This window comes from Condylura cristata, unplaced genomic scaffold (genome assembly GCF_000260355.1).
Source record: "Condylura cristata isolate star-nosed mole 26May11 unplaced genomic scaffold, ConCri1.0 scaffold00009, whole genome shotgun sequence".
Taxonomy (NCBI): Eukaryota; Metazoa; Chordata; class Mammalia; order Eulipotyphla; family Talpidae; genus Condylura; species Condylura cristata.
Genome location: NW_004567110.1, coordinates 14,618,795 through 14,638,779, shown reverse-complemented (window position 1 = coordinate 14,638,779; position 19,985 = coordinate 14,618,795). Strand labels below are relative to the sequence as shown.

Genomic DNA, 19,985 nt, shown 5'->3' with positions numbered 1-19,985 from the left:
TCGGTATTATTTCACCTGCTCACCCTAATGGAAAGGTGTCTTCCATATGCCCATTGTATGGAGGAAGTCACTTGATTTGACCAACATCATACAACGGTAAATCCAGGCCACCGAAAGCAATCATTCAGCAGTAAGTCCAAGTTCTCTGTAGCTCACTCTGCAGCACACTCAGAATGTGATAGGGCACTGGCCACAAATTCAACTTCACCAAAGGAGATGCGTTCAGTATTTTCATTTTCATCTATAATCGAGAATCAGTGGTCATTTAGCTGACCATATAAGAGTAATTAGTGCCAGCACCATTAAATCTCCTATGTGGCTGGACCACAGAATAGCCAAAGCCACTGTTCAGTTTCTTTAATTTATTGGATCACCACCTACCTTTGTCGTCTCGACTTCTGCATGGAGTCGTCTAGGAGTTCCTTTTTGGTCAAGCACCTTCTGGAAATTTTTGTTTTTAATGGACTGAGTCTCAACACCTTCACCTTCAATCTGCAGTTTAATACCTTCAGTATGGGGAGGGTGATCAATACCCCGTGGATTCAAACCACAGTGGAGAGCTAGGAAAAAAGAAGTAAATATAACTCAGAAAATAAATGATATAAAGAAGGTGCTATGTGATATATTTTGTCTGGCTTTGGGGAGAAATAGGGCATCTTCAAGTTGAGAGGTGGTGTCATACAGTAGAAAATACCTCTGTGAGACATTAACCTAGGAGACCTTGAGCTTTGAAGTCAGAAAGACAAATGCAAATCTAGAAACTTTAAGTTCCAAATTGTGTGACCTTGAGCACGTTACTAATCCTCACTCTACCAAGGAGAATATCAATCAGTTTTGTTCCAGCCTCCCCAACACACAATTATTTCAGTCTCTGCAGTTTAGCTTATATCTCTGCCTCCATTCAGAATCATGTTCACTACTTCAACTTTCCAATCTTCTCTGTTGTTCAAGCATACATTCAAGTGCATCCTCTTGCACTTATTCCACAAGTATTTGTTGAGCAAGAACTATGTACTATCCTGGGTTAGAACCTGGAGATATGGATACTACTTTCAAAGAACTTACAATCAGATAGAAAGGCAGACAAAAGAACAACTGATTTGGAAAAAGTTATTACTGCTACATGGAGAAGAAGGACAGGTAAAGATGAAGTATTTGAGAGAGTTGAGAACATTGATTTTTCAGCTCTTACTCTGCTCATGTTCTCTTATGGATACCCCCAACATACACAGAGAGGCCACTTTCTAGGGTTATTTTATTCATTCAACAAATACCCACCAAGCCCTTCCTATGTGCACAGTATTATCACAGAGGTAATAGGGAACACAGGGAGAATACACACTGTACCCAGATGACTCCATGAAGCCCAGGTGTGGGCGCAAACACAGCCACCTGCATGTTGAGGTGTCTGGCAGTAAATTATCTCATCTCCCCATGAATCCAACACATCCAATTTAAAATCCACATGCCCTTCTCCCTTTTATCGCAGCAAATAGAAGACCAGAACCTTAAACTCTCTCACATCTCATTCAAACCACGGATAATGTTCTTTTACTCAACAGCCTCACTTTCCCACTTTGTCAGCATTCTTCATGTCACCTGATTTCCGCAATGTCTTAAAGTCCTTCCATTCACTCAGCATCCCATCCAGGGTTCCTCCTGCCAGGTTTCTGAAAGAATATACTACATCCAAAGGGGCAGTTTCTCTGAAGTGAGGCAAGGTGTCCCAGCCTCACTCCCTCCACAGGTATGACCCATCCCCATGACCTTTGACATAACTTTCAACTCCAACCTAGATAGCTAATAAGCTTCAGATCAGCATCCCAATTTCAGTGTGTTACAGATGCATCAAAGTTAGTATGTTCAAAACTGAGCTTTGGATTTTGCAGCAAAAATATCCCTTTTCCAATGACTGAAAGACACCATCCACAAGCCACCAATCCTTTCTTCCTCTAGGTCAGGTAAGTTCTATGCTCAAAATGCTGCATCAATCTCACCACATCACACCGTCTCACTCTCTGCTGCTACCATGGGGTCCAGGCACTCACATCTGCCCACACTACTCTTCCTCACATGGCTCCGAAAGACCTTTAAGACGTGTCTACAGGGATCGTGAGATTCTTCTGCTGAAATGGCTTTCTAATGGCTTCATGTTACACTTAGGTCATTCAAAAGTCTTTAACACTGTCTTTTCCAACTTCATTTCTAACCAAATTATTTGTTATTCACTCTGCTCATACCACCTTTTCACTCCCTCCAGCACACACCATTTCAGACCTTTCTTCTTTGCCTGAAACATTCTTCCTCAGGCTTCAAATAATTAACTATCCTTCAGGTTTAGCTTAGGAAACATTTCTTCAGATACATATTCCCTTATCTCCTTTCTTATTCTCATCTCTGCCCATACCCATATTGGATCAAATGTTGAATCAATGAGCCTAAAATACTGATCATACAAAGATCCACATGTGTGTGACTATTTATACCATGGCCCATGGATATCAACTGAATTTTTCTTCTTGTCTCTAAACTTCCTGAAATCAAGAACCAACCTATTTCATGATGTGTAGTAGGCACTCAACAGACATTACTTAATTCACTCTTCTTCCCTCAGGCTTTCTGTTGGATTTTAAATAATCTTCATAAATAAATCTAATTATATTCACTGCACAGATAAAAGAAATGAGGCTTAACGGGTTCTAGTCACAAAAGGTTATACAGGTGTCTGCTGAAGGACATAGAGATCATTTATCATTTAAGATGCACAGGATGTCAAGCCTCAGAACAGCAAACCTAAACTGAGTGGAATAAGGGAAATTACTGACTTTCAGGACGGGAAGCCCAGTAATGGTGGAGGTTCAATGTGGGTAGATTTCCCAGGCCCATGTGATGAAGGACTCTGGATTTTTTTCATCTTTCTGCTCGGGGTCCATAATATCTCTTTTACTCTGAATGAGACCCAATTGTAGTACATAGAGTTACAAGCGGCAGGTTCTCGTAACAGAGAGAACTTTGGTGACAAAGCTGTTCTTTCTCTCAATCCTCCAAATGTTTTGTTTTGTTTTCATTTTCTGCATCCCCATCACTAAACTGAAAGCCTCGCAGTGGAGAGCAGATTCTCCTTAAACTCGTCAGTCCCTAGTTACTAAGACCAAGTCCTCAAACCACACAGTTGTTACTCAACAAGGCAGGGACAGAGTGGATGCTAGAGAATTGAAGACAATGTCCAATTCAAGCAGCAGCAGAGAGAACAAAGCCCGAGAAAGCATGACGCTGCTGCTGCTAACGGCAATCATCTTCGCCATCCAAAATAGCCTGTTTACAACGACTGTTCAACTAAATACACTGGAAATTTGATCATTAAAACAAAGTATGCTGGTCTAAGGAGATGAGATAGGGTTGGCAATGCCCTGACAGGCCAACACATGCTGCCATCCCCAGCATGACCCTAGCAGCCAACTGCTTGGAACTCTCTGACCAGGAATTCTACGGTGGCCGGCAGCTTCCAGAGCCCAACTTCCTCACTGACAGGCCCAGAGGTTCTTCAGTCTGAGACTTTATTGATAATGAAAACAGCTCTTCAAATAACACTGTGGATGCTTTTCTTTGGCATCCACATAATGAAGAATATAATTTGAGGATCTGCTATTCCGCCACCCAGGTACAGGTCACACCTCACCTTTGTTCCATCCTAGGAAGATGTTCTCCCTTTCCCCCATCCCGCTTCCTGCTTTGGGAGGCAAACTCCTAGAAGCCCCTGTGTTAGCTCAGCCCTCTCCCTCAGAAAGTTTCCTAGGAGCCTGGGGATGCAGGAACGCCCATGCTACTGACCTCACTGCTCTCTGGATCTGGTGTTTCCTCTCCTCACTGAAGACAGGTGTCCTTCTAATGGTGCATCTGCCTCACCCACCACCACTGCAAGCCATGGCAGGGGGTATGGTGGGGGGCAGGGGACTGTGCCCCTGACTCATCTTGGTCTGTGATCTCCACCCAGCCCAGCACCAGCATTTGGGAAAACTCCCAAGTCTGAACCCAGCAGCAACTCCTCTCCTACCATCAGGCCTTAAATCAGAAGGAAACTTTGTTCTGCTAGCAGCTACCTAGTATTCAAAATGTAAGATATCTATAAACATGAGGTGGAACGAGGTTTTTTGGCTTTCCACCCACGTAGCCTTCTTCTTCACACAAATATTTTAATCCTCCATAGCCATTCCCTCCTCGCCTGCAAGCCCAGTAGTTGATTTAGGTTTCTGTGCTTGTGTTTTGCACTTGTGTTTATTTAAAACCATTTCTGACAGGCTTGGCTTTGTTTTTTCCTGAAATTTCTTTCATGTCTCTAATATTTACAAATCAAGCAACTTTCAAATGGCCTATTACAAGCTGTGACCTCCATTTCTTTGCTTATCATGTAAAAGGTGCCCCCGTTTGCTTTCTCTCTTCTGTCCTCATCACTACCCTTTCCTGTTTTCACTAAAGTTATTTACTCAATTTAATGGGCTCAGCAGCTCACAGGTCAGCTTGGAGACCCACTTCATCTTTCCAGCTGCTCCAGGCCTTGCAGATTTCTGGCTGCCTGTGGTCAGTACCTGATGCTGTCGCTGACTAGCACCTGCTAGTCCTGAAGTTCTTCTAAATGAAAAATTAAAAGCCAAACAAATTTCCTAAATATTGTTCTTAAAAAAATTAATAGCGTGTTTTTTTTCACTGCAAGTACACGTTAGCATTGTTTTCAGATGCCATTTTGAAGGCACCATCATTTTTTCAATTGCAAAAATCCACTTCTTCAGAAGCTGCATCCCTGTCTATTGCTAGTGGGAATGTGCAGCGGGTAGGTGGGGTAGGTGTGGTGGACACCCCCATGGTAACTGCTATTGAGGCTTTAACACGAGTTTGATCCCTGGTCAGGGAGCTGACCCACAGGGCGCAGCAGACCTCTCCTGACCTGTCCACAGCTCCCCTCAGCAGTGTACTTCATTGATCTGCCTGTTCTGCTCCCCACTTTGTCTCTGATGAATCCTCTCACCACCCCTGCACCTCTTGCTTGTACCCCAGTTCTGTATGCATAAATAAATATTAAAAAAAAGGTAAATGTGGCCCTCCCTGGTGGCGCAGCAGGTTAAAGCACAGCACTAAGAAGCTAAAGCCACTTCCGCATGAGTTCGATTCCCGCCTGCCCCGGAGGTGACCACATGGCGTGGCAGACTTCTCCTGACCCGCCCGCTGCTCCCCTCAGCAGTGTACTTCGTCGATCTGCCTGTTCTGTTCCCCATTCTGTCTCTGGTGAAGCCTCTCGCCACCCTTGAGCCTCTGGCCTGTACCCAGTTCTGTATGCACAAATAAATCTTTAAAAAAAAAAAAAAGGTAAATGTAAACAGTATTGTCATCATCAACCCAACAATTGAGAGCAGAGACTTACTTGAACATCCACGTTCAGAACTCTATTACTGGTGATAACCAAAAGGTGCAAATGACCCAAATGTGCCATAATGGGTGAATGAAGAAAATGTGGCATCCGCGCAGAGAGGAATTTATTCCAGTCTTAAAAAGGAATGGAATTCTGACCCATGAGATGACAGGGCTGAATGTTGAAAACACTACGCCAAGTGCAATGAGAAGACTATGCAAGCTCTCCTGAGGTATTTCATCCAATTCAGAGACACAAGAAGGAGAAAAGTGGTTATGTGGGCCGATGGACTAATAGAGTATCAGCTGGGTGCATGAAGCGCTTCTGTCGATGGGGAGATTTTATATATATATATATGTAAGCATTTTGTAAAAAAAAAAGCATTTTTACAATAAAATAACATTTAAATACAAACAAAATTCCACTCCCTTTCACTTCATCCCCCTACTACTTCAAGTAAGTGGAAAGAGAGGTTCCAAAGATACTTTCTTTATTCAAAGGCTCAAGAGTTTTTTAGTAATTTCATTGTGATTTTCAGCTATAATGTGTTTTAAAAAACAGATCATGATAGAAACAGTATCAGATGACTTTAGAAATTTCCTGGAAAGGGTATGCTCTCCAGAAAGGCCCCAGTTTGACCTACAGAAGTACTGTGATTGCCGGAAATTGCCAGGCCCCTTGCACTTTACCCTCAGACTGATGTGACTTAGGCCCTGGTGACAGACTATCTGGAAGCGCCAGGCCTCATTTTGTCTCAGGATGATGCGAGAAGAGACCAGGATGTGCTGGCATCACACACTCATTTGCAAGGGCACGTAGATTCTATTTGAAGAGAAGTCGCTTGCTCCCCAGTCCTTGCGATTCTCACCCACACCTCACTCTCCCCACAGTAACACAAGGGACAGAGCCTCCTGCAAGCTGAATGTTCCTTTTTGCTGAGCTTTGCTGTGAACACAGATGCAATGCAAACGTCTCCCACCAGCAGGCTGCTGCGCCTCCTGCATGGAGGGTACCTCCCCAACACCCAGGAGACAATGCTTATAGCTCCTCAGATACTTGTCTACTTTGTCAGAAGTGATCATTTTATAAACTATGCTCTCCTTCCCTTATTTGCATAAATAACCCTCAAGGGTACATTAAATGCTCTCCTTCCACCATGAAGCTTTAACTGATTTTGCACCCATTATATCCTTCTAAGCAGTACTGGAAATTCATCTTTCTCATTAAATGATAAGTTCTGTGTGTGTGTGTGATGCAAATATTTATGAACATGTTTGTCCAGTCTATGACTAAGGGTCCTTTGAAGCAAGTGACAAGTTTGTAAATTGAATTAACAGTGATTTATAACATTACATAGACTTTGGGTCATAATATTATACTTCAATAAACGTAAGTATGTACCCGTATATACTATCTTATGACCTCCCAAGGCAACTGATTATGATTAACTTTACAGAAGTAGCACCTAGCCAGGGGACTCCCCTACAGCAAGTGCTCCATCGTTGCTCAAGGAGTGAACAGAGGATAATGAAAAGATCTTGATCCAATCCTATTTGCTGCCATTCCCTTCTCATGAGTAACTTGTATCTCTGTTCTTCAAAAGAGTAAACACAGGTTACTTCCAACCTAACTGTAATATTTGCCAAAAGCATGTTAAATCATAGAGCCATTGCTGTCTTGAAACTTGTGATCTATTAGGTTGTCTTCTGCAGAAGAGGCTGTCTTATTCATATGTGTGCCCACAAAAGACTAAATAACTGCATTCACTTGACACCTAATAAGTATTGTTAAATGAAGGCGTAACCTTAAGAGCAAATATACCCAAAGTGCCATTATCCGCTATTAGACTAGAGATGGATTATTCACAATTTCCTGAATCTGGCTTACTTCTAGCTAGAGGTATTTCTAGAGGACATCCTGCTTGTTTCACAACTCTCTCATGTATAATATACACTTAGCAGTCACTCTCCAAATATTGGTTTGATTAATGGAGGTGCCTTCTAATTATTATATTCTGGATTCAAAGTCAGTGGAATATAATCTCTGGAAGTAATATGCACATAGCACAGGCTTCTAACTTTTGGTAGCATACATGTCTGGTCCTCTAAACACTCCATGCTCTTCTACTTGCCACCTTTTACAATCCAGTTACAAGATAGTACTCAGTGTTCCAGCCTCTCTTGCATCTATGTACACATGGTTGTGCATAGATGCCTGTCTGAGGGACCTAAGCAGAAGATGACTGAGAAAAGACATTAAATGGAAAAAGAACAGAGTTTGATACACTCTTCTCCCTTCTCTCTGTGTTAAAGGGACATGTGATGTTTAGAGCTGCTGTTTACATTTTGTAAGCATAGGGTTGCAACCATGAGAGTCGAGAAATGGACAATCAATTTTTATAACTGTCATTTAAATTGTTAATTATTAAGTAAACCCAATGGAAGAAGCCATGTAATTTCAGCAAACAAACATATTACAGACTTCAGAAATGGTAATTCTAAGTGGAAAGGGAAAAATCTAAACTAAAATTTAAAAACAATGTCACAAGGAAGAACCAGGTTATCAAATACATAAACAATCTTGGAAAGAACTGAGTGAGGTTAAAAGTCAAGATTAAAACAAACCCCTGCACCTTGCTATACAAATTCCCACGGTGAGCTGAATGCAGATTTTGTCAGACCAAGTTAATGAAATATAGTGAATCTAAGTGCTTAGATTCAATACAATCTGGTATTTCAGGAATGGAGGAGAAGTAGTGCAAGATCATATAGTGAGGACTTTCTGTCCTCTAACACATGGTGTAATGAATTAGAAGGAATAATTAGCAGACACCAACACTTAGTTCTAAGAAACTTGTTGAGGGCCACTGGGGTAATGGCAATGAGGAGATAATGGCAAGGACACCTTTATATATCACACCCCACCTGTTCCCATCACAGCCGGCTACTCCAGGAATAAGGTCTTATCTTCTCTACATCTTAATTATCACTTAGTTGGCAAATCATGGAGTTGAATAAATCTGCCCTCACCATTGACCAGCTGTGTGGCCTTGGGAAAGTTACTTCTAAAAGTTAGAGTTGTCTTATCTATAAAACTGGAATAATAAACTGCAATGATTTCAGAGAAATAAGTCAATATGTACTTCTAGTGCTTAATGGTACTCAAGGTGCCCATGCTTGTGCTTAGTTAAGTGCTCAAAAAAGTCCTGCTGAAAAAATGACTACAGGGCCCTCCCTAGTGGTGCAACGGGTTAAAGGGCAGCACTATGAAACTGGTCCCAGCCACTTTGAGTGAGTTCAATCCCCAGCCAGGGAGCTGACCCTCATGGTGCAGCAAACCTCTCCTGTCTCACCGGCTGCTCCCCTCAATAGTGTATTTCATCAATCTGCCTGTTCTGCTCCCCACTGTCTCTGGTGGATCCTCTCACTGCCCCTGCACCTCTGGCCTGTACCCCAGTTCTGTATGAACAAATAATGCTTAAAAAAAAAACACTACAAAAAAAATGGATGCTCCCTTTGTTCTTATCAATATCTCAACGATATTTATACTGTCAAGAGCAACTCCCTTGGCTCTTGGGATAGACAAGTGCGTATACAGACTCATACACATAGCCACACTGAAACTATGGAAGGGAAAGCTAGTCAGTGTGCCAGGGAAAGTAGATGGGGACTAAAAGTCAGTAAAGACTTGAGAGGAGAAAAACCTTCAAATCCCCTTGAAAAGGCTATGGTGGCAATTAAGAAGAAATATAACTTCAGGTAGAAACGTAAGTATCTGCTAATTTGCAGAAATATGAAAGTGTTGATAGCTTGTGGTTTGATTTGATGAGTATTAGTGTTCTCCTTCCCCAAGGGATGGAATGAGGAGCTCTTCACCAGAGATTTTGTTTGCACACTCGGTTCATAAAAACACTCAAGTTTAGCTGCCTGTAGCCCTTGCTTCACTTGAGGGTCACACTGCATATCTGATAGAGACATAGTATGCTAAATATGTCTGTATGTGTACGCTTGTGTCTCACAATTCCTATCTAAAAGAAGAGCTGTAACTGAGGAAATGGACAACAGACAAGCAATTTTAACACTGCGGTGATGTGAGAATAAATCAAGCTCACACAAAGGTTGATGGAGTTATTGAAAGGTATATAAAGACCCCTTCAGAAATAGTTCAACATTTCCCAGATTTACTAAGAAAATTGATAAGATATCATCTAAGTTGGCATCATAAGTTCAGGTCAATACCCCAAAACAACTTGGTTAATCATTTGAAGTCATACTGTTGAATAGTGGAACCAATACTCACCTATGTTTATTTTAATTACAATTTATAAATCACATATGAAATATATTCTAGATTTATGTTATATTGAATATGATTTGCATTAAAATATAATTAATGTATTTATATAAATTTTATTATATACTTACAAATTAGTATAAATATATACTTATATAAATAGAATTAATATTATATTAATACATTACATGTGGATTTTATCTATAAAGTATATATTAGGTATTTACCATTCCTAAATAAAGGTAGTCTCTCACTCACGCTAGCCACATTTTATAGTGGTTTTCATAGCATACAGTGCAGTTGAAAATGTCCATAATAACAGCATCAATTTGAGAGTGTCTTTCTTCCCAGTGTTAAAATCTCATTTTAAAAAGAACTACAAATGTGATGCCAGAAAATTTATTTTCTGCACCCATTTCTGGCGATCTAGCTATTAAATTTAAGGAAAATTTTAAATATAATTCCATAGTTAGGGATTTTATCAAATGTTTACTCTCAGAATGAACAGTTCTTGTAGCCTCTGGCTTCCATGTAAGTTTTAGATATGCTTTTACAAAAGTCCCCTTCTGTTTAGTTATTTTAGGTAACTGTCAGATCTTTGAATAATCTCTTCCCTCACCAGGTTGCTTCTGTGTCACAAATCACAGTTATTTTTTGTGATAAGCTTTTAGAGACCCAAGATTATCTCTGAGGGAGATGGAGATACATTGGGATTCCGATATAAATCAGCTCCAACAAAGCTCATGGTATACTGAAATAGTGGCTTCTGCCTGCCTACCCAGAAAGGAAAGAGAGGTGATGAAATGTTTTTGGGCCTCAGTGACATGAAAGAAACAGAGTGCCTCTTGAGTGCTCATTGACCAACTGTTCGCAGTGTAAATGGCTACCCTTGATCTCAATAATGTCTTCCCTGCATGTTTGAGTGTTAACTGCTCTATGATCCTCGAAGTTAGATAAGAAACAGTGTATCTGCACACATGTGTTTCAATGTTAGCAAAAAAAAAGTGTAAAAACGTGGAGTGTCTGTTACTTTAAACTGTGTGTCTGTGAAAACTAACAGTTTGAGTACGCCTATGCCATTGACCTAAAATAATGAGACCAATTGTTCTTTGTAGGTAACATGGGGGTAAGAGTGTGGGAGTAAAGAGTGGCAAGAGAAAGGTTAATGATGAGAGGTCTTCAAAAAGTTAAAAAAAAAAAATCTCCAAGCCAATAAAAATCAGGCAAGACCACATAGGCACTTGGCAATTGAGAGACTTTTCAAGAAGAGGTTGGGTTTAACGGAAGGTGTCTAAATGGAAGGACCAATTAAAAGAAACAAAGCAAATGAACAAAAAATAACTGTTAGATACAAAAGACAGGTTGGTGGCACTCAGAGGCGGAGGGTGTTTTGTGATGGATGAAACAGGTAAAGAGTGGTCAAGGATAAGATGAGCTATAGAAACTGGATTTTCGATGGTGATCAGGATGGATTGTTTATTGAGGCCAAATCACAAGACTATTCCACCTGAAACTTATGTCATAAACCAATATTACTTCAATTAAAATCTGTTCTTTTGGCCCTCCCTGGTGGCGCAGCAGGTTAAAGCACAGCACAAAGAAGCTTAAGCCACTTCCGCATGAGTTCGATCCCCACCTGCCCCGGAGGAGACCCACATGGCGAGGCAGACCTCTCCTGACCCACCCGCTGCTCCCCTCAGCAGTGTACTTCGTCAATCTGCCTGTTCTGCTCCCCAGTCTGTCTCTGGTGAAGCCTCTCACCCTCTGCATCTCTGGCCTGTACTCCAGTTCTATACGAAGGAATAAATAAATCTTAAAAAAAAAATCTGTTGTTTCATAAAAGTTACAGATTAGGAAAATGTTGAGCAAAATACAAGTGTGAACAAGTCATCTGGAATCTAGTCCATGAAAAATCATGGAGAGGAGCCAAAGATAATCTGGGAAATTAAACTAAGCATGCAGAGCATTGAAACCCATTATTTTTTTTTTTTTCACTAAACAATTAAGAAGTCAGTAAGTGATTTGAACAGGGAGACGCTTAACTAATATTGTGTTTTAGTAATTCAGGTGATTTTGATGACACTGTTCTTCAGTTTCTAAGTGAGCATCCTTTAAAATACTGTGTCTTATCGAAACCTGCTCTATTTTACCACATACCTCTATTTCTGAACCTGAAATTACAAAGCTTTCATTTGTACTACCCAGAATGGTATTCTACTTTTTCAAGTCACCACCACAAAGTTAGGCATCTGATACATCATGTTGTTTCTGTTAATTATCACATCATTACCTGTGTCTCTGAAAATACCTAGCCCATAATTTACAGGCTAAATAAAGACTGGTAGAGTCCAACATACATCCAGTCCTTATGTTCCTCACATGAGTCCCACAGCTGAGCGCCAGTAGGCGAGCATCCCGTGGACATCTTAATCACACACATGCACACTGGCTTAAAAGACAACTAAAGAAACAAAACCACAAGCAAATGGCAGAGACAGTGTGATTGCGTATTTGAGAAAGGATTTATATTCCAACTTAGCTTCTCAAATCAGATGATGCTTCTAAAATATTTTACCAGTTTCCTTATTGGTCTAGATCTTCTTGGCTGGTATACAAAAACAAAAGCAATTCTAAAGAACACACTCTGGAAGATTAGCAATTCATTTTATGGTGGTGTAAATTATTTCTAAAGATGCTTTCAGTCAGTTCTCAATATGACAGCCATTAAAACATAGTAAACACCAACTGTTAAGAGCTGAATCTCTCCTTAAGATTAGGAAGAATGAGGAGAAATCAAGTACATAAAGCTCAAATCAGAGAAAGCCTATCAATCCAACCATTTGCCTCCTTGGTTGCTGGTATCAAAAAACACGAGCAGTGCGCCACTACCTAGCTTCATGTTTTAAGTTTGAAATGAATCCTTAAGCTTTTCCCATTTCAACCAGCCACTTTCTCACCACAACATGCTCAAGTCTTGCCCATACCTCTGATGCTTACCTAAACTCCTCCCTTTTTTCCCCTCCCTATGGTAAGACTGTTAAAATTGCATTACTCTTTATACTCAAACCAATTCTGAGTACTTTACATGCTAGGACAGATCAAATTACCACTTGGTAAGTATTCATTCCCTTTTCCTGGAGAAGAGTATCCCCATCCAATGGCATTGGTGTTGGTCATGTGAGTTACTTTGGTAAATGCATTGAGTGGATGAGACCTGAGCATAAGGATTAAATATTTTTATAATTTGGTTTGTCCTCTCATGTACTTGTGATAATAAGAAAAAGAACATGCCCAAGGGTTTTAATCCTTCAACACAGACCACAGAATGAGACACAAAGAATGAACTGAAACCAACCTAAATTCTGGAACCTACACAGCCTCTCCTGGTAGAGAGGTAGAGGTGGTGACGTGAGCCTGTGAGCCATAGTAGGATTATGCTCTTTATCTTAAGGCCAGTGGGAGACACAGCATCTAGGGGAAGTCTGCTCCCATTCAGATTGTTGGGACATTTCTAGGTCCTTCAGAGGCTCAGTACACTACTACAGAAATATGTTATTACAATGTAATAATGCTCATGCCTTTGCTCTACCACCAAAGCTGATCACTCTGCCACATGGATATTCTAATCTGGGCTAAAGACAAAAGTGATAACATGAGTAAGAATTTAGGTCTTCCTCCTTTGAACACATGATCAAGACAATTCAACAGGCAGGGTGAGGGGAGGGAAAAACACCCAAATCTAGCAAAGCAATCCACAAGAGCAGGCCTGGATCTGGGAAGCAGCTGGTAGGAGGGCAGGTGGCTCTGCCAGCTGATACTAAATAAACCAAAGGAGCAGGCATTTCATCAGCCACAACTCCCCAGCCCCCCGTTTGCAGGGGAGACTCTGGTTATTCATGCCTCCCTTTAAGCATCACCTCCTCAGCGAGGACATCCTGACCCCATAGTCTAAGTAGCTTCCCAGGTGAACAACACCCCATTATGTTAACTACATGGCATTCAGTGTCTGATATCCAAGGGTGATATGAACGGCATGCCATCCATTTTGTAGCCATGCCTGGCAAGGAGGCAGTGCTCAGCAAAGGGCTGCTGGGTGGTGGATTAGGAAGGGGATGCCCTCTCCTGGTACCCCTTCCTCATCTATCTTTGTGGTTCTTGTCTCCCTGTGCCAGGTTCCTTCAGATGTTTAACAGGGACATTGGACATCCTATCAATGATGCAAGGTTCAGTATGTCACATCTGCTTTGTTATGGGTAAAGGAACCCTGAGTTCTCGTCAGAGAATCAAAGGTTCTGGATCCATTTGGACTCAGATTTTTATTTTGAAATCTTCATGCCAAAGTAACTATATTTGAAGATGGGGTCTTTGAAGCAGTTCTTGGCTGGAATGGGGCCACATGGAGAAGCCTAAGCCAACGTAGCCGGTGGTCCACATAAGAGATAGCAGGGACGTGTACACACAGAGAAAAAGCTGCCCACAAGCCCAGGAGAAAGGTGTCAAGAGAAACCAAACTTTCTAAGATCTTGATTTTGGGCTTCCTGCCTCGAGAACTTGGAGAAAATAACTGTAGTTTTAGTTACCCAGTCTGTGGTACTTGATTGTGGCATTATAAAAAAAACTAACGTTTATTTTAGCACTCAGCTCCGTTCCCTACATATCACGTAATTTATTCCTCCTGGTACATACAGGAGGAAGTTGAAGCCTAGAAATTAAATTATTAACCAAGGTCACTATACCAATAAATGAGGTCAGGACCTAGATCTAGTCATAGCTCATTTTGGCTGTACATCAGAATCATCTGGAGAACTCATGAAATAATGCACACCTGGCCAACCAGGAGGAGATCCCAAGTGAACTGATCCTTAGAGTCCAGTCTGCAGGAGATTACTCTCATGGCTAGCAGGAATTAAGAACTGAGTAAGGGGACCAAGATCCCCCAAATTGTGGTACTGATTGCTGGCTTCCTGCAGACCGACAGCACCTGCTGTAGTGGATGACCAACTGACCCTCAGCCGATCAGCACATTGTATTATTCCCATCATGTGACCTTTGCCATCCAATCAGAATTCTGCACTTGTGAGAGAATTATTGAAAGGACTCATTCTCTTTCCTCCCAGAAGCAGCCAAAGGAGGAGCTACTATAGTAGACAAACTCTCAAGAAGAAAATCTCTTGTGAATAAAGCCAAGGGGGCAGAAGAAGGGCCATCAGGGTCCCACTGGCACAAGTAGAAAACTGGATCTAGCCTTTCCCAAGACTGAACTGACACCCAGGCTTCTCATCTAAGCCCACCAAGAGCCTCTCTGTATTCAGCTGATTGAATTGTTTTTATTTTTGAGATCTGCAATTCACTCACTGTATGTCATGGCAAATATACGCCTTATCTCTTATGACTAGAAGGGTCTGCAAATGATAACACACATGGTTTCTATAGCCCATGCAGTTGGTTACAGGTACCCAACTTTGCAAAACAGGAGCCATAAATATCAGCACCTAAACTAATGAACATAACTATGTTCCAATAAATGATTTATCAATACAGGTGGTTGTCAATCCGTGATTAAGATGACGATGGATTAAACCTGGCTGTTGTCTAGGGGTGAGGCAGGAGGGAGCTAAAGAATCAGCTAGATTCTGGATCTTTATATTTTTAGCATTTGGCCCCAGAATCTTAAATTTATTGAGTCAGTGGAGGGCAGAAACTCATTCAAATGAAATGGTCCAGCTGCCTACAAATATTGGTGATGACACTAGAGTAGGTCCCTCTGGCAGTGACCCCGTGGGGCAGGCAGGAACGGAGCCAACTGGTTTCAGGAGAGCTTCTTGCACAACATGATGTGCTACAATCATTTCTTTCATGTCTGTATATAAAAAGATTCCTCTCTCTGCCTTGAGACCATCTTGTTACATCAAATAATAATTATTGTATATTTAATAAATATTACTAGACATCTTTAGTGTATCTCAGGACCACAGGGAAACTGTCTCCCATCTCAGGAACTTTACCATCCTGTCTTTGTTATACACAGCTTCCCCAAGCCATTTTTGTGCTTCTGATTTTTTTTTTTTTTACATCTGATATTTTTTAAGTGGTTGTGAAACATACACCGCAAGTTTTTACTCTAAGGATTATTCACTTTCTAATCTGAACAATGTTTTATGTTAAAAGCATATAGAGAATTTCTTCAAGCCAAGTACTAAAGCACTGCTTATTCAGCCTCATGACAAGACAACAGTGAATCACAGACATGCATTAATAGAACACAACCACAGTCAACTCCAATTGAAAGCCAAAAAATCCTACTCAAGTACAAGTAAAATGCCTTGTGATACTATGCAAAACCAACAACCACACAAAAAGAAAAAGACTGGAAGAAAAGATGCCAAATAGTAACAGTGGCTGTCTTTCAAAGATGGGTCTCCCAATACTTGTTTTCTTTCTACTTCCCAAAGGATATGTATAACAACAATATAAATAAAATTGTTTTTAAAGGAAGAGGAGGGCCTCCCTGCTGGCCTAGGGGTTAAGTCTCTGTGCTATTACCACAGCCTGACCCACATGGCATTGCTGACCTCGCCTGTCCTAACTGCTGCTCCCCTCAGCAGTGTATTTCAATATATCTGCCTGTTCTGCTCCCCACTCTGTTTCTGGTGAATCTTCTCACACCCCCCACCTCTGGTCTATACCTCAGTTCTACAGAAACAACAACAACAACAACAACAACAAATTAAAATTAAAACAAAAATGTCATGATGTTGCATTTTTAAAATTCCCAAATTTCTAATAGTATCTTTCACTATAATAGTAATAGAACATATTAAATTGTGTCCAAAACCTTTTAAAATGTCAGGTTTATTAAAAACAAAACAAAAAAACACCCCCCCCCGATGGAACAACGGGTTAGGACACAGCACTGCAAGCCAGCCACAGCCACTTCAGTGTGAGTTTGATCCCAGGCCCTGGAAGTGACCCACATGGCGCGGCAGATCTTTCCCGTCTACTGGCTGCTCCCCTCAGCAGTGTACTTCATCAGTCAGCCTGTTCTGCTCCCCACTCTGTCTCTGGTGAATCCTTTCACCGCCCCTGCACCTCTGGTCTCTACCCCAGGTCTGTATGCATAAATAAATCCTTAAAAAAAATACCTAAAAGGTTATAGAGAACATAATGCAATTACAAGGCATTAAAAAAATAAAAAAAGAATGTTTCCTTTAAAAAAAAAGTTAAAAAGAAAAACACCGTATGTTTTTAGTTCTAAGTAGTTGATACAGTTTCATAACTGGAAATATGACTTTTACTCTTCATGCCTAGTAAATGAAGATTTTGTTTAAATATTTCCAAGAACATGTTCTCCCCCAATTATCCTGCCTTCTGTACAATTCCCTTTTTACCTCCTTTCTCAGCATAGCTGGCTTAAAGAGTATTTTTCTGGACAATTTTCTTTAAGCATGGGTGCCTCATTGGATTCTGGGGAGAACTCTTAGTGTGCTCTTGCTCTTTTCTGGCTTCATTTAGGGGATTTTGCCCCTGTTGAGCCCTCCCTGAGAAAAGGACACCAGAAGTCAATGTGGAGGACAAAGACCAGAGCAAAGAGCACTAGTTATGCCAAAGGAATAAATCCTTGGTTTGACAGTTGTTTCTTCCGAGGGGTTGGCTCAGCATTGTCAAGCTCTCCCCTCCATTCCTCCTGCACTGAAAGACTGGTAGGTAGACACAGAGAGAGAGGAAAAAAGCCAGTAGGAGCGAGGTGGCAGTAGTGGGTGGCAAGCCTTAGGGACATCTTTCCATTCTAAGTTCAAAAAGACCAGTCCACAGAAGAACGTCTTCGGGAAACAGCCAGCAGACTGTAGGTTTAAATCCAGGTCCCAAATGCCTCAGTCTGAATGCACAAGTAAAAGCAAGCCCCTAAGAGAACCAGTTCTGTATGTATGGCTGGTGCCACATCAGTAACAACTACTGCTAGGGATGTAAGCAAGTACACTCTCATCCTAAGATGTTCCAGAAACAGGAAACCTCTTTTGAGGTTGAATTTTGGTTTTCATGACTCATAAACCTGAGTCAATATATATCTACTGTAGCCCTACAGAAGAGCTGGGAACTTGGGGCTTCACATCCCATTATATAGGTTCTGAAAGCCTGACATGATAAGTATAAAATCGTTTATCGATTGCTTTGCGAACACCTACAAGGCACCAGGTACTACAAGGCACCAGGTACTACAAGGCACCAGGTACTACAAGGCACCAGGTACTCTTCCACGTGCTCGAATACATCTGTTTAAAAAGACAATCAAAACAAAACAAAAAAGACTATAACAATCGGGGAGGTGATTTCTGGTTAAAAGAATTATGTTTAGAAATGAGAATTCCTAGAAAACCTACAGTTAGTCTAACTTTCTTAGAAATAATAAAATATATTCAAACATAGAGTATTAGTTGGAAGTTAACGAGTGGATAAGTAAAGAGACTTTGGAACCAGATATTACAGATATTCCAGTAAATATCCAGATAATTACTTCTAAATAATAATCAAGCCTGAGGAAGAAAAAAAAAAAAGGAACTACTACATTCTGACATAAGCCTTTCTCCCTGGTCCTGAAGACATCCCATGCATCCTATAATAAACACCGCGATCGACAGGCTTAATTCACGGATGAAGAGTTTTCATATTGGCTTAAGCCAATCACTCAAATATAAGCAAAGGGCCTCAAATCTGCATATATTTAAAAAAATACCTAACATGAAAGGAGTTAAGAATGACAACCAAAAGGTAATTTGGAAGAAATGAATATGAAGAATAAGCTGAGAAATAAAAATGTTAACATTAATATGCTCAATAAAACATATACAAAGACATTAGGCTGCTATAAAAATTTCAAAAAAAAATTCTTGAAAAACTGAAAGTGGTAGTAGAAATCATGAATGCTATAATAGGCTGAAAGATAAAACTAATGCCCTAATGTACTAGAAAACACAATGAAAAGAGTAAATGAAAAATAGATTACAAAAATAAGAAGTAGTAAAGGATATTTATTTCTCAAAAATAGCAGCTAAAGAAATACAGAATAAATTGGATAAAAGGAAATCACATAAATAATTCAAGGAAATTACCAGAAATGAATGTCTCTATTTTGAGAAAATCCACGAAATGCACACAATATACAAAAATAGATGCACAACAAAACATATTCTCATGCAATTTCTGAATACTAAGAGATGAAGTAATTTTAAGAAAAAGGATAAAAAAAGATATTTGACACAAATGGTCAAGAATCAGAATGACTTCTGTCTCCTCAAAAATAACACTGGAAACCAGAAGATTCTTAGAAGTTCCAAAATTGTGAGGGAAGATGGTGACCAGCTTCAAAAACTGAATCAAGTTCTCAACCAAGTCCAAAGGTGAAAACACACTTTACTAGATGTGGGGGTTCTCAAGTGTGTGCTTGCCATGCAGCATCTCTCAGAAGAGACCTGGACGATGAGACATGTCAAACCAAACAGGACACAGGGAATCTCACCCAGAGGCACCAGGAAGGCATCTCATGGATCAGGTGAGAGAAAATCCAGCAGCTGTGAGTTCAGATTTCAATTAGAAACAAATTAATTTCTTAGGGGGAAATGTTTTCAGTGAGAAGAAATTGGCAGGATACCTACTGTATGTGAATGTACTGGGAGGAGATTAAACAAACTTTAGTTTGAATTTGTGCTAAGTTTATAAGCTATGAAGTAAGCAACATAACAAAATATTTGTAAATAATTTCTTAAAGATGATAATGTGTTTGCAACACTGTTTTCAATAGCCAAGCTATGGAAATAAGATGTCCATGGACAGGGGTGAATTACAACATACATAGTATGTGTGTATGTCTATATGTGTGTAAATATATGTATGTATATATATATACATACACATATACATATATTTATACATATACACAGGTATAAATGTGCATATGTATACACAATTAGAATATACATAATGTATATATGTGCACGCACACACACACACATATATACGTACACATACACACACACAATGGAATAACAGCTATAAAAAAAGATGACTCTTGTCATTTGATCAACATGGATGGGACTAGAGGGGATTATGCCAAAAGGAATGTCAGAAGGAGGAAGACAAATACCAGATGGTGTCATTTACATATGGACTATAGAGAAACAAAACAAAGGGTCAAACAGAAGCAAGCCAATAATAAACCATAAAATCTGACTATGGAATCGAAGCTTCCAGAGGAGGTGGTGAGAGCGCAGTGGGGGCCCAAAGACTGGGGGGG

The 19,985-nt window shown here is 40.4% G+C and overlaps 1 protein-coding gene across 3 annotated transcripts in view; it reads right to left on the bottom strand.

Moving 5' to 3' along the window:
* The window catches only part of SAMD12 (sterile alpha motif domain containing 12), a 366,923-nt gene that overhangs the window by 333,819 nt on the left and 13,119 nt on the right, over positions 1-19,985 (bottom strand). For all 3 annotated transcript variants that reach the window (XM_004695981.2, XM_012722938.1, XM_012722937.1), the window contains exon 2: positions 382-560. In XM_004695981.2, coding sequence (XP_004696038.2) covers positions 382-560 — 179 coding nt within the window. The remainder of the gene's footprint in view (positions 1-381; positions 561-19,985) is intronic.